Source organism: Culex pipiens, chromosome 3 (genome assembly GCF_016801865.2).
Source record: "Culex pipiens pallens isolate TS chromosome 3, TS_CPP_V2, whole genome shotgun sequence".
Lineage (NCBI taxonomy): Eukaryota > Metazoa > Arthropoda > Insecta > Diptera > Culicidae > Culex > Culex pipiens.
In genome coordinates, this window is record NC_068939.1 from 87341828 (window position 1) to 87357823 (window position 15996).

The window sequence follows — 15996 nt, forward strand, 5'->3', positions numbered from 1 at the left end:
TAAGGAAGTTCATAAATATTCTAATCGTTATACAGCCTCGAAGATCAAATTAACCAAAGTTTGATAATCCGAAGGTTTGTATAGGACTTCGGATAATCGAATCATGAACAAAAACAAAGGTTTTCGTGTTTTTTCAATACTTTTGACATCAAAAGTGAATTCTGTGACCCCATTTCTTAAACATTTGAGTGGCTGATTGCCTGTTAGCAAACCAAATGCATTTTATCAATATTTCATCACAGCCATTTTGGCCGCCATCTTGGATTTGATTGAAATCTAAATCACTTTAGCTTAGTGTTTGGGCCATATTTATAGGCTTGACAATCAAAAAGAAGACATCGTTTTTTTTTTTCATGATTCGATTATCTAAAGATTTAATTATCCAATGAGATTTTTTTCAAGGTCTCCCTGTCTGGGTAGAGTCGCCAGTCGGCAGTTGGACTCACAATCCAATAGTCGTCAGTTCGAGTCTTCGGACACCTTGTTTCGAGTATGAATCCCGCACTGGTAGCGGACAATTTGATTTGGATTGGATAAATCAAATTAAAATTCTGCTTCGAATTGTTATTCAATCTGGTTATTTTTGAATAATTTATTGGCATACCTTTGAGAAAATCCACGAAAATATTCTTCAAAGATGCATGGTGTCTTCCATGAGGGAGCGTTCTTCTATTACGTAACGCAGTTAGGGGGAAGGGGGGTGGGGGTAATAAAAGAACGCTTACGGAATGGTGTGTTTTGTATAACATCGTGTGAAAAAGAAATTGTAAATTCAGTTATTTGGTGAAAGTTGCTCTTTAATTTATGAAATTGAGCATATAGCTGCTTATATAGAACCAAAACTGATATTTTTTAGGACTTGTTCTGCAAACTGTTCTCAACAGTATTCAGCATTGTTCGATGCTCAAATTTGTATCCAGGCAATATGTTGTGGTATTTTCATGACAAATTATACCCATAAATGATTTTAAATCGGTCTTCTTGGTTTTAGAATAGGAACACAACAACTTCCATGGTTGGTCCTCCCTTAAAAGTTTATTAAATCAAGCCAGAACAAAGTTTACTTGCTGCACCCAAAGGAAAAATATATCTCAAAATCTGCAACAGTGGATTTGCTGCAGAAAATGTTATATTTTATAACATTTTTTGTAGCAAGCCCCTAGATCATTTTTGCCCGCGTGTAAACATTCCAGCGATCTGCAGTTCTCACCAACACATATAACGCTGGCTCGTCCCCGAGCAACACTCCCAAGAGAAGCATATGTTGGTGCTCTTTCACTCACTTTTCATCAAGCGTCCATGGCGCGGTGGTAGCGTGTCGGATCAATAACCAAGAAGTTAGTTTTTTTGTGTGAAATACAACCAAAAAGCCGTCGGTAATATCGATAATTGTCGGTAACGGGCAAAAATGTCATACCCCTATATCGCAAAAAATGCATGAGGACAGTTTTCATGCAGATTCTGATATACTTTCATGCCGCCATGCATCATAATCATGCGACCGCCGGTTGGGTGTGCCTTTTGGGTCACAAAACAACTTTCTAATATTGCGCATTTCATTTGAATTTTGTATGGATATTTGTTAAAATAACATACTGTTTTGTATATTGATTTTGGGACTTTTTATTCTCAATTGAATGTTCGAACTAACACAACAACATTGAAATCAAAAGATACAGCGTCCTCAAAACTGGTCTAAAACGTATTCTTTGCTCAATAGTCGCGTTTTGGACGAGTTTTAAATAATCTTTAACTTTCGACAGAAGCAAGATAGCATCATTCTTTCTTCAGAAAAGTTTTAGAGAGTTTTCTCAATTTTAGTACAGTAATTAATGATGTTGAATTTATCTTGCCCTATTTATTTTTTCTTGCAACAAAACGCGGCTCGGTCGGTCCCGAAGCAGGTGGCCTGGTGGCCCGGTAGCAGACGGCCTGGAGGTCCGGGAGCAGATGGCTTGGAGGCGAGGACCAGCTAAGACATGCCAGTCGCGGGAGTCGATCATTGGAACTGGCCATCACCGGGACTGGAGTGGCCGGAGGCCCCGGGGGTGTTCCGATGGGGGGACATTTACCGAACCGTAAGAGTTGGGGCAATATGGGTATCAAACTTTATGGTTTTTGATAATGGACATAAAAAGTTGCATTTGGCCATTATCTGAAGTTAAGCAGTTAAAATAAATTGCTTATTAGGCAGGAAGTAATAAATAGATTACTGCGATGCACATTTTTTTGTGCCACTTCGAAAATCTGTTTCTGGAAATTTAGAATAACTATCTCGTAATCAATTAGAGCCCTGTAAAGGGCAGTTTTAATGTCTGCTGTTCAAATTTCCTTTACTGCCGCCGATTGCTTGCAACAGCCTTGCAAGAACATTCCCGCATCTTGGTAACTTTCGAGTGGTGAAGGAAAGTCAATTGTCAGCTCCACTTGCAATTTCCGTCCCCTTAGTTCGATAGGACGTTAATTATAAGGGAATCATGGGGAAATTTGGACCGGACATTCTAATCGAAATTTCGACAATCATCTTGCAAAGTTCTTTGTCATACTGGTCATGTGTAACATAACCACCTGCACCTTTTTTTTTGGAAAAGGTGTTACCTATAAGCTATTGTGTTACATATGTTTATAGGACCTAATCAAAAAAAGTCTAAGTCAATGCATTGTCCTTGAAAAAAAATTCATGGAGAATTTGTAGCGCTGAATTTGATTTAACAACCAGATAACCTCCAAAAAACAAAGCAATCCACTTTAACGACCCCCGGGTCTTTTGTAGTCTCTATTGCAAGTTTCTGCTCATTTATACTGCCCATCATTGAAAAAACAGCTAATATCCAATTTTGGCAAAAACGAGATATTAGCACTAGGTGGTAGAGGATGTTCCAACGCATCTTCTGCAACTTGAATTTCACTGAAATAGTGTTTAGACTTGGCTGCCGATGCGAAAAACCAAACGGCTAAAATGCCATTTTTATTAGAAATGGCCTTGACGGAGTTTTTGTGACAAACACTAAAACGCGTTTTTCTCGGAATACTTGATTTGGCATAGTAGCTGAATTTTCAATTATGGGCAGTATAGGCGTACGAAGGTTTTGTGTGGTGAGTCACCCAAAACCTCTTTTATGCAAATGGACCGACGTTTTACTTCCCCATCCGATAGAAGACCAGGAGGATAAGGCGGGAATCGAACCCGTGCCCTATAGCAACTTAGGGATCGGCAGCCGAAGCCGCTAACCACCGCGCCACGAGGAATGGGAACAATTTTGAAATTAGTTCATTGAAAAAGTAAAAAAATGAAATATTCAGTAATAATCATTTTTAAAATCTGGTTATGGCATAAATAGAACTTGGTTGGTATTCCAATTTTGCAACAATATTTGGAGCAACACATGTTTCATGGTGAGAAACATTGGAAAGTGATAAACATTTAATAAAGAAGATAATAAGCGAAAAAATCACTTTCCAATGTTTCTCACCATGAGACATGTGTTGCTCTAATTTATACAGTTACCCTCCTTCTGGGTCAAAAACTCAAAATTACTGCGAACAATATTTGATAAAATATAACTTGTAAAGTGAAATTTCAGAACTGTAGAGATGAAGTCTCAGTTGAAGTCGAGAGAATTTTAAGTCGGTGGGTATTAATTGAGGACTTGAAGTAGGAGTTAACAAATAAAAAAACAAGGTCGAAACCGGCTAATTCTAAAAGCTCAAAGTCAGTGTGGCATTGAGATAAATTTTTGACAACTACTTCGTATAACAGTTGATGGCGGGGCTGCAAAATGGGAGTAGGAGTCGGATTCGATGGAGAACTCGGTTTGTTTTCAATGACTTGGATGGGAGTTGTTGTTGGAGTTAAAGTTGGAGCCACACTATTAGACTTCGACTGCTTTCTACCCTCTAAAAATCCCCGAGTCCAATCCGACTTCGACTCCGACTCCTACGACAATTCCGTTGTTGTAAATTAGCCAACTTCTAATCTAGGCTTGCAAAATTTCAAATTTGAAAAACTCCAGGGTATTCCATTTAAATACGCAATAGGCATCTGAATGATTGTTTGGGCGTAGCGAAAACTATTTGTTCGCTCAAAACCAGACGTGCATTGGTACAACGAGCACGAAAATATGTTAGAAAACATTTATTCATTGAAATTCGATTCAAGGTTGAACATAGACATTCCGTGTTGTAGTAAGCTTCGAAAAGTGCACTTTGGATTTGAACGCAAGTGTCGATAGTCTTAGTAGCTACCATACGTTACTTGTACCTGACTTTTTTTTTACCAAACTGCTGCACGTGAACCACCCTGTCGGATCCAAGCGCCGATGCAGATTCCGGCCCGGCCGAAACGATTTCGTCAGTTTAGTCATTAAAACGTCCGCCGGTTGGATGGTTGGTTGAGAAGGAGAGAGAGAGACAGCGCAAACCGGCCCGGCGCGATCCGAGTGTTGTGCTGTTTTAATACGTGACTACAACTAAATTAACGAATTCGAGGAAGACCGCGAGGTGAAGGGGGTGGGTGAACGTTCTGGACCGTGCTGAGTTGCTCAATTGCCTAATGGAAATCGATAATCGTAAATCGCTGCGTGAGCAGCTATTTTGTGGCGGTCGGTGAAATGGTTGTTGAAAACGGTCAGTTTGAAGGTTCGCCGGACGTCCTGCGCGCGTGGTGAGTTTTTCCCTTCGTGGTGACATTGATTGCCTGCGACGACGACGACGACAAGGGAGAGTGAGTTCCGCTACGGCTACGGCACGGCTGGAAGCAGCTCCATCCTGGACGGGCCAGTCAGTGAGTGTACACCGATAAAGGAATGCGGACCAGCAGCAGCAGCCCCAGCATCCGTCGTGGTCGTCGTCTCGGTAGAACAGGCGTTCAAAAGTGGTGGTGCGTGCGGTAGCTGGGAGGACTCTGTCAAGTGCTGACACTTCCGCGGAACTAGTCGTGTGATCGGATCGCAATCTCTCGGATAGCTGAACCCCGTGTGGTCCTGCGGAGAGCTACAGAGACCTTTCACGAGCGCACACACACGCTCACACACACGCAGTTCGTTTTGGGGTGACGGCCCCGTCCGTCACGGCTCAGCGTTTCAGCGTTTTTCCAAGGGATTCTCTCGCTACCGTTGTGTTTGTGTGGTTCCGTCTGCGTTCGGGTATTGTTTCACACCAGCGCCTGCTCCCGCTCTCGTCGTGTGTTTATAATAAAGTGGTTCGTGATTTAGCCGCTTGGCGGCGCGCGCGCGTGTGTCGTACGCGGCGCCTGTGTTGGTGCAGCGCACTTGGTGAATGAAAGCGATTAGTGACCTGGTGGCAGGGGGCAGGAACGCGTGAAAGCTGGTGGAGAACAACAACGCGAGCGTTTGTTGCGAGCGTGAGCGCAGGAAACGCCGCTCCGGAAGAGAGTGAGTCACCCCGTAAAGTGGTCCCGGAGCGACGGAGGAAAATTTCTTTGGAGTGTGTGTGTGCGTGGGGGGTTGTTGGAGATAGAGAGAGAGAGAGGGAGCGAGAGCGGGATCCGGAGAGCGTTGAGCATGAGCAGTGAAGAGCGCTCGGGAGCCTAGCGCGTGTGTTTTGGCAGCGCTGGAAGAGCCATCTGGAGAGTGTTTGGGACACGGTCTCTGTGTGTTCCGGAGTTTTAATCAGTGACCTCGTAGTACGCATGAGTTGTGATATCGATTGATTGCGCACGCAAACCCTTTGCTCTCGCCATCTGCACATCGAGAGAACCTGCTGGCTGGCTTGCTGGTAATGCCGTTTGGGGCCGTTTCGTCGAGCCATCGCACCGAGTAGAGCAGGGATCGGCATCCTGCAGCGCGCGTAACCCCCGTAACTCTGATTGTGTTTCCGCTTCTTCTGTGACCGCGGATGTGCGAAAAGTTGGACGGTGGACTGTTGTTGCCAGTAGCCGTCGTCGTCGTCGCTGTCGTTGCCATCTTCTTCGTCCAAGAGTCCGCGCGGTTCCGTTCCGAGGAGTTCCGGCCACTCCGGACACGGTCACCATCGTCGTCGTCGCCGTCGCCGTCGTCGTCGCGTGTGCGGGTGGTGTGCAGTGAAAATCCTAGTACGGCTGTGTGCGATCAAGATGGCCGCAAGTGTTTCTCAGCGACTACCAGCAGCAACATCAGCCGTAGCAGCAGCCGAATCCAAGCCGTCGTCTACGACAGTGTTGCGAACCGACTACTCCGGACTACTCGGTTCCGTTGCTGCGGTCGTGCAGCGACACCACTAAAAAGCACCCGCAGCAGCATACGCAAGGACGTTAGAATACAGAGATGATGGGGCCATGAGCCCGAGCCCCGAGGTCATCAAGAGTCGCAAGTGCGTCTCAAGCGGGCCTGCACCATGCTAGCGCCGCCGAACCCGAGGTCAATATGCGGCCAGGACCCGGGCTGGTCGTGATGGCGCTTGCGTTTATTTCGGGGGCTCGGCGAGGCACCAGTCAACAACACAGCAGTAGTGCCGCAAGTAGTAGTAACAAGTTGGGCAAATTTGAGGAAGACAATACGGAAGCACTATCACGGATAAATCCGTGGTTGTCAGCGTGCGATCTGGCGCAACCCAACACAGCACCGGATCTCCAGGTATCTATCCGCAGTCTACCCTCCAAAAACCCCTTCTTCTCCTACCCTTTACCCCTCGATTTTTTCTCCCCTCATCAAGCGTATCCCTTTAAAAAACTCAGTCAAGCAAACAATTTGTGTCCCCAAATTGCGAACCTGCTCTACGCACCGCCTCTAATCCGGAACTTCCAGGATCGAATCCCGCTGCGGTCGCTACCCGAAGCAAAAAAAAAGTAGTGCCTTCAAAAAATCCTCCAAAAAACACATCTCATTCATCAATTATATAATAATAAAATTGGGATCCGTCGAGCGCGAGAGCCCCGCTCGCGAGAGCGCTCTCTCACAGGACTCGAGGAGCTCGCGCTCTCAACCCCCCGCTCCCCCCCCACCACACATTCAAAAACTGACAGACAGATAACGCTCACAGGATCTGGTCCGTCACCAATACCACCTAGCGGCGCGGGTGTTTGGAGTGGCCTGCTGTGTGCTGAAAAATTTGGAAATTCCTTCACCGATCGTGGAGGCAGGGGGAGCGGGACTGGGGGGTACCATCCTTCACACGCAATGCAAATTCAGCTGAATGAAAATTAGGGAGCCAAGGCGCGCGGCGGTACTCTTCAATGAAGTTCCCCCGCGCTGGGAGTTTGCCCGTTTGCGGGCGACGTTTCCAAGGAATCCTTGAGTTAATTAATTGAGTTGTGCCGTACCGTACTTGGGGGGTGCTTCTAATCCACTGACTGACCCAAGCGGGGGGGGGGATCGTCACCAAGGCAACCCGGCCGTCCCCTGTGCGGGGGACGGCAGTCATTCAAGGATTTCCGCAACACAAAAATCAATGACTGATTTTTACTGGCGCAGCTTTTCTTCTGAAAGCGGAAGGTGCAGTTTTGACGACTCCCACACAACTGGATCGGCCAAACTCCTCCGGCTGCCATGGTTCCACCGACCCCGCGTTGACCCGTTTCCAAGAGAGTGTTCCTTCTTGTTCCGGCTGTAGGGACAAAGTTTTATTGCGAACCGGAGTGGGGTGTTGGGGAGGCAAAAGTTTTAATATTTGCCAGAGAGCACACACATGGTGGTGGTGGCGGTGACGATGGGAGCAGGACTTCTGGGAATCTTCCCGCAAGTTGAATGGAGTGAGTGACACTCGTGTGCAACGTGCCTAAGCGAGTTCTACTCCTCATATAGTACAAGAAAAAAGGGGGGACTGATACTTTTTTATTGGTTTTTGAGGCCGCCTCGTGTGTAAAGGGAGTTGCGTGCAGTTCTAAACTGCCCATGATCGCATAAATGTCCCATATGCAAAAACAGCAAGCTGAGAAAAACGCAAAACAAATTTGTCCCACACATAAGGCTACGTGTTAAGTTTTCTCGAAAAAAGTGGATTTCCTCCTGTTTTCTAGAACAAAGTACTGGATGTTATAGGCTCATTTGAAAGAGCACACGATTTTGAACCAAACTGCATCAATAACTCAAAAGTGATGAAAATGCATATGGGACATTTATGCGATCAGGGGCAGTAAAGTGGTTTCAAGTTTCCTTGGTGTGGTTGTTTTAGTGTGTCGATAAAATTGTTAAATGAATTAAATTGTGCTCTTGGTTGCTTTTACGGTCTGAAGTTTTGATTGACAGCTCGTACTGGGAATTGATTTGAATGGAATATTTCAACAATGGTTCAATGTTCAAAATGTAGCAACGTTCAAAATTTGAGCAACGAATACATAACCAAAACAATAAAACAAGCCATCAGCCTTAGCGACCCCCAGGTCTTTTGTGGTGTCTATTGCCACTTCAAACCTAGGAGTCCAAATGCTTTTACTCCATGAAACCTTCCACCCCAGGATTCAAACTGACAACCTTTGAATTGCGAGTCCAACCGCCGACCAGCGACTACACCATGGCAGCAGGACAGGCTTGGTTTGGTATGTTGTATGTAATTATACCAGGGTGACGACTGGAATGACTAACGGCCTAACATCAACTTAGGCCTGGACAGACGTTTTACTTTCCATCCGATGGAAGGCAGGAGCTTCAAATGAGTACAACATCGAAGATCTGACAGCCCTAACAAAAGTTATAAGCACTTAAAAGGCAGTGTTTGTAAATATTGCTCGGTTTGTTCTAGAGGTCGTATCGAGGTGCTCCGAGTTGAATGAAACTTTCAGCGTTTGTTTGTCTATACATGAGATGAACTCATGCCAAATATGAGCCCTCTACGACAAAGGGAAGTGGGGTAAAACGGGCTTTGAAGTTTGAGGTCGAAAAAACATAAAAAATCTTAAAATTGCTCGCATTTCCGTAAAACTTCATCAATTTCAACTCTCTTAGATACATTCGAAAGGTCTTTTGAAGCACTTCAAAATGTGCCATAGACATCCAGGATTGGTTTGACTTTTTCTCTTAGCTTTTGCAAATTGCTGTCAAAAATGGATTTTTTTAAAACCTTAATATCTTTTTGCAACAGCCTCCAACACCCATACTCCCTTGGGTCAAAAGATAGGTAATTTCATGCACTATAAGCCTACGTTATTAACTTTTTGGCCAATCGCAGTTTTTCTCAAAGTTTTTCATTTTTTCTATAACAAACATTTTACAGCGTTAGTTTTTACCCTGTAGGCCGCCATTGCGGCACTTTTTGGTCTCAATTTTGTCATATTCGGAATCCTCGGACAATTTCACGTAAGTTAGATATATTGGAGTTGTAATTTTGATTTAAAAAATAATTAAATAAAATATTTTTGAAAAAAGAAATAGACCTTATTTACCCTGTGATCAATACGTCAAATGCTGTATCAAGTAGGCGAAAACCTGTTTTACCCCTAATCCAACAAATTGTAAAAAAATATTTTAATTCATTCTAAATGGCAATTTTTCCAATCAAATTTACAACTCCAATACTTCTAACTTACGTGAAATTGTCCCAGTATTCCGAATATGACAAAATTGAGACCAAAAAGTGCCGCTATGGCGGCCTACAGGGCAAAAACTAACGTTGTAAAATGTTTGTTCTAGAAAAATCGAAAAACTATGAGAAAAACTGCGATTGGCCAAAAAGTTAATAACGTAGGCTTATAGTGCATGAAATTACCTATCTTTTGACTTATGGGAGTATGGGTGTTGGAGGCTGTTGCAAAAAGATATTAAGGTTTTAAAAAAATCCATTTTTGACAGTAATTTGCAAAAGCTAAGAGAAAAAGTCAAACCAATCCTGGATGTCTATGGCAAATTTTAAAGGGCTTCAAAAGACCTTTTGAATTCATCTAAGAGAGTTGGGATTGATGAAGTTTACGGAAATGCGAGCAATTTTAAGATTTTTTATGTGTTTTCGACCTCAAACTTCAAAGCCCGTTTTACCCCACTTCCCTTTGTCGTAGAGGGCTCATATTTGGCATGAGTTCATCTCATGTATAGACAAACAAACGCTGAAAGTTTCATCCAAATCGGAGCACCTCGACACGACCTGTTACACATTGGTGAAAAACTCGCTCTTAAGTGTAATAAATACACTATTTCGATGCCGGATCTCATATATTTTGATGAAAACGTTGTCCTGATCAATCATGCGACCATCATTAGATGTGTAATCAAAAGGCCTTTCCAAGAGTATAACAGATTGAAAATCTGACATCCCTATCAAGAGTATATTGATTTGAGGAAGGCAACAACCACCATAAGGTGGATTAAGCAACGTTTAAGCAATTATGTTGACTCAATCGAGGATTTTAAGGCTGCATTTCTGAGGAAATCATGAAAAATCGGTACTTTTAAAAGAGCGTAACTCAAAAACTGGCCCGACAAAGATTTTCATATTGCACTCTGAGGTCATACCAATCAAATGGTGTATCTTGAGGGGTGTTTTTTTAAATTTATAATAACGGTATTTGAGACACCGTGATTGTTTTTGCTGGTAACTTTGTCGAAAACTCAAAATCCATATGAATCAACTAATATAGGTTAAATCGTACAACAATAATTTTCCTTCAAAAACTTCCTAAAATTGCTAGAATAACTGGTCCACTCAAATAGGATGCATATGGTGCATATTGTTTGATCAAAACCTCACTACACACACAGACATTTGCTCAAAACTTGATTCTGAGTCGATATGTATACGTGAGGGTGGGTTTAGAAGGTCTGATTAACTAGTTCATTTTTCGAGTGGTGAGGAATGCAAAACTTTGAAAACATCAGCCTTAACCCTCTAACGCTCATGGTTACTCCAGAGCACCACAAATTTTTGTGTTCAAAATTGAATTTCTCTACAACCATGCATTTTTTCAACCTTGTTCAACCTGCGTTAGTTTATAAAGAATGTTAGCTTAACACCATTAAAATTTCGTCCAATTTGGTTGATCCAGTAACGAGTAATGGTGAAAAACGTAAAAATCTCAATTTTGATCTGGGCGGGAAAAGGTTAATGTTAACATGTTTCAGTGTGAGGTGTCTGAAATGGTCCAGCTTGTGATGATACACTATACCTTCCCATTACTATGCAATGGAATTCAGAAGGGAAACAATCACCATTTATGTTGGTCCGAGTCGAGATTTGAACCCAGATCTTCCGCTTTCGAGGTGGAAACATAAATACTAGCCTACGCGGCTCGGTTTAACTTTATTACACCAACTCCATATTGAACGTCGTCTTGGATTGCAGACTCCTTGGCCACTTTAGACGTTTCTAGAGGTCATAGTCGGGTTTAGCGACCCCAATTTGATTAAAATCGACATGCTGACCACCTTCATACTGTGTGTGATACTTCTCAGTATAGGCGCCATTCTGGAAAATCTCGCTTTCCTTTAGGAATCCGACTATGTGACTCCGGAGGGTCGAATTAGTCTAGATTTTGTGCAACCTAGCCTGTTACAAATTTTGCCCTTCGACAAACCATGTCCAGGGGTCCAACTATATGAACGTTATAGAACAGCGGTTCTCAACCTTTTTCGACCAATTCCTTCGAGGAAATTATAAAAAAATGCACTGCTCATGTTTGAAAGAATGTCAATGAATTCTGTATCACAGACATTTAGTTCAGCTAATTTTTGAAAACTATAACAAAAATATTCAAGAACTCTTCATGTTTCAAACAATATGAAAATTCAGAGAAATTAGTTTCATCGAAAAAAGATTCATAATTTTTTAAGTTTTTGCCCGTTATATTTTAGACATTTTCAAAAATAAAACCATTAAAAATGGCAAGGAAATTCACATATTTCACAAGAAATTTAAAAATAATTATAAACATTAAACAATGAAAAAAGTGCCCTAGATTTTTTTTTAGTTTTCAGCAATAACGTTCAAAGCAAACAGTTTCTATTACATCCTCATTCCTCCCCAAGAATGGCCAAATTCCCCCCCCAGTGGGGAATTCCTCACTGGTTGAGAAACACTGTTTTAGAATACCTAGATGTTTATTTATTTTTATGATTATTTTAGGCGTCATCCATAAAGTACGTCACGCTCTAGGGGGGAGGGGGGGGTCATCGCAAGCGTGACATAGTGTAACAAGGGGGAGAGAGGGGTCCGTGAGACTGTGACAATGATATATCAGTATACTAACATTTCTTCTATAATATGTGAAAATAATTAATGCAGTAATTTTCGTAGTGTACTAGACTATGCCTCGAAGCATTTTTTAAAATTTAAATTCTAGTTCATTCCGGGAATTTTTCTGGTACTTTTGTACCCGACCCTCTCCGATTTCAATGAAACTTTTTAGACATGTTATCCTAGCCCTATATAAGCCAATTTTGTGTATATGGAGCCAATCGTACTCAAAAAGAGAAGACGTAAGTTATTTAAATATTTTTGTAATCTGAGATTTAAAAATTACTGTATCTCAAAGCCGTTGCATTGTATCAAAAAGTGTTCAAAGACAAACTTGTAGGAAATAGGACGGGCTTTCTGAAAAAAATACACTGAAAGAAAAATACACGCCACTTTTATGAGATTTTTAAATTTTTAAGTTTAAAAGTTAAATTTTAAAATGATGTTACGATTTTTTTTCGCTCAATTTTTTTTTTAAATAGCCTAAGATGTTACAAAATGACTCACGAAAAATGCAGGATGGTATCAAAAATCAAAAAAAATCAAACCATCCACATTAACGACCCCCGGGTCTTTTGTGGTCTCTATTGCAAGTTTCTGCTCGAACCTAGGAGTCCGAAGGCTTGAATGGGGAGAGCACCCAAACCTCTTTTTACTCCAAGGAACCTTCCACCCCAGTGTTTGAACTGACGACCTTTGGATTGCGAGTCCAACCGCCGCCAGCGATTCCACCGGAGTAGGCTTGGTTTGGTGTGTTGTTTGTACTTATGGCATGGAGAAGACTCCTACCCCTGAAATGACTTAACGGCCTAACAACCAAGGCCGGGACCGACATTTTACTTCCTCATCCGATGGAAGGTTGCAGCAGATGGGAATCGAACCCAGAATCATCCGCCGCAAAATTACAAAAATCATTTACTGAAACTGTTTTTTTTTAGTGGTTAAACGTCAACTTTCTTTAAAATAAATAGTGTGAATCGATTCCCCAGACAATTTTACATAAAAGTCTTCATATTGATCATTGTCCTTTGTCCAATCCTTGTGATGAAACAGCGGTTTTAAAAATAAAAATGTTGAAAAAATAGCTTTTTTGGTTGTTTTTGGCAGTTTTGTTATGACAGACTTGATTTTTTAGTCTCGAAAATATTTTTACCGGAAAGCTCGTCCGATTTCACATAAGTTTGCCTTCTATAGTAGAAAATGTGAAAAATAACTGTGGAAAAGGTGTCTGTAAAATCATGAAAAAACTAGATACCGTCATCAGGGGTGACATTGGGTCTGAGAGGTGAGATTGGGTCATACAAATTTCAGCTTTTTGTATGACCCAATCTCAAAATTTGAGCAGTAGAGAGTTAAACAAATCACATCCTTTTGTTAATATTTCTTAAGATATACAAACATTTCGTTGCTATTTTGTTGTTGTTATTTATTAAAATTAGGTGGATTCCAGAGTTTTTTTGAAAAGGACCAATAAACTATTGTCTTTCATATGTTTATAGGACCTAATAAAAAAAACTCTAGGATTGTAGTTTTCAAATTTTTCTGAAAATTCATATAATTTAGAATAAAACTGCATCATTAACTCAAAAGTGATGATCATACTAATGAGATAAATATGCAAACATTATCACAGTAATCACAGCATTTGTTTGTTTTGCCGAGTGGTGGACCACCAATCTTAGATTTTTGGAAATGTTCGCTGTTCAAGTTAAATGAATTGTTTCAACAGATTGTGGAGCAGTAAAAGTTTAGGTTTTGCTAGCAGTGGTATTACGGCCAAATCGGATTAATAAAGTACCAAAACATTTCATGAATTTATTTTAGGGATTCCTCAATATCAATCTCAACCACAGATTTCAATTTAAATACGAAAAAATGCACAAGCAGCAACATTTTGTTCTTTATAAAATAAAATCTTGGTCGAGGTTAGTCGTCATTTCAAATGATTTACAAAAATGTAGTCCTGAAAATGAGAGAAGTCAGTGTATTTAGTCAGACCAGTAACGAACAAACAAAATTGAAGCAGACAAGGTTCAATCCAAATCATCAAATTGAAATGAAACAGTTTAAAAAAAAATATCAGGTCAAAGAAAAATCATATAACATTCCTCAGCCAAATTTTCCTTTTCAACGCTACAACAACAACCAACAAACCATCCAGCCATCCATTCCAGCAGCACATGATTTGCCCTCCTTAATGGGCTGCAGAAAATCCAAGTCTTCTTGGTTCCCCTCTCCCTCCATTCCCTTATCAACCCTCCACCCCACTTCTTCCAATCCATCCCGTTCCGTTTGTTCCGCGGAAGGAACCTAATGTGGAGCAGAAGGCCCATTCAAACACACACACACATAGTCATACACAAGTCCCTTCGCGAGGACCTTTCAGGACAATATTCCCTTCGGTTGTGTCGGTGCAAAAATGGAGAGTGAAATTATGACAGCGACAGTGTCGTGAGCGTGAGTGTCCACGTTGGAAAAGCAAGAGAGAGTGCTAGGAAATTTTTTTCAAGAGCGGGAGAGCGTGGAAATCTTCAAGGATTCGCGCTCTCACTCTGTGAGAGGAAAGATTCTCTCGGAAGAGTGTGCTCTCTCAACGGAAACTGAAAACTGACAGACTTGACACTTGTGCTGGCCTGACTGACTGACTGACTGTTGTTTGTTGAAGCCCAATTTGGGTGGCAGGTGGCCAAGGGGGCGCTTTTAATTAATCTGTATGAATTACCGTATTGATTTTAATTTTTATCGCTTTTGATAACGATCGAATCGAACAAGCTAATTTTCTTTGCTTTTTCAAGATTCAAGCTTTCGAATGTCCTTTTTTTCACAGTCAAACTTTTAAGCTCTTCGAAAGCGAACTTTTTTTCTTCCTTCCAAAAAGGCAAACTTTCTTTTAACGGGAATCAATAAAACATTCATCAGCAGCGATAAGATTATCAGGCACACACACACTCACTCACAGACAGGCTCACCGAATCCATGATAAAGAAGAGGATTAGTGTTCGTTTGGCAGTGAGAGGCAAATAAAAGAAAGTAAAAGAAGAAAAATAAAAGTTTCGGCTGCAGTGTACTGTCGATGGGAAATTTTCACGACACGATGAGAATGTTTGCGCGAGCTTTCCTTTTGTGCTGCAGGTGTGATTCTTTGGGACGTTATGCGCCAGGCTTTTGGAAGGTGCATTGTCGTGTTATTTAAACCATTATAATGATTAAAATGCTCGTTGGAGAGTTTTGTGGAACTGTAGCAAAAACGCGATAAAGCAAAACGAATCTTTAAAACTAACGTTTCTTCCTTTCACTAGCGTTGCTTTTGCTTTAAAATAACATAAGTTAATTAATTTACTTTTAAACACCGATATTATGTAGAAATCTTATCTTACAACATGAATAAGTATAATCCTCTTAAGGGTGCATAGCAACCAAGAAAGTTGTTGTCTTCTTATTCCAAAATTGACAAATTTACGGACTGTTACTAATCATTTTGTTGACAATAAATTGTGGGATAAATAAAACATTATATCGATAATTCTCATATTTAAAGAAAAAATGTTTATAACTGCATTTTGGGTGCACCAGACTCTGGTTGGTGCGCACCGTTAAACACAAACTTAACTAAGGTGTTCATGACTTCAGACAGGGTAACTTTACTCTTATTCGTGTTTTGTGTTTTTTTTTTTTTTTTTTTTTTTTCCAGAAATGCCTGTATTATCCAGTACTTTATCCTAGAAATCAAGAGGAAATCCATGTTTTCGCGAAAACTTAACACGTAGCCTTATGTGTGGGACAAACTTCAAATGCGTTTTTTCAGCTTGCTGTTTTGGCATATGGGACATTAATGCGAACATGGGCAGTATAAAAAATGCTAGAATTAACGCAAAAATGTGCTATTCATGGATAGTGGTG

General features: G+C 41.3%; 1 protein-coding gene across 1 annotated transcript in view; it reads left to right on the forward strand.

Moving 5' to 3' along the window:
• Positions 1–6356: 6356 nt before the first annotated feature.
• The window catches only part of LOC120414614 (uncharacterized), a 145329-nt gene continuing 135689 nt past the window's right edge, over positions 6357–15996 (forward strand). Inside the window, exon 1 of the mRNA XM_039575837.2 lies at positions 6357–6572. Coding sequence (XP_039431771.1) covers positions 6363–6572 — 210 coding nt within the window. The 5' untranslated portion in view covers positions 6357–6362. The remainder of the gene's footprint in view (positions 6573–15996) is intronic.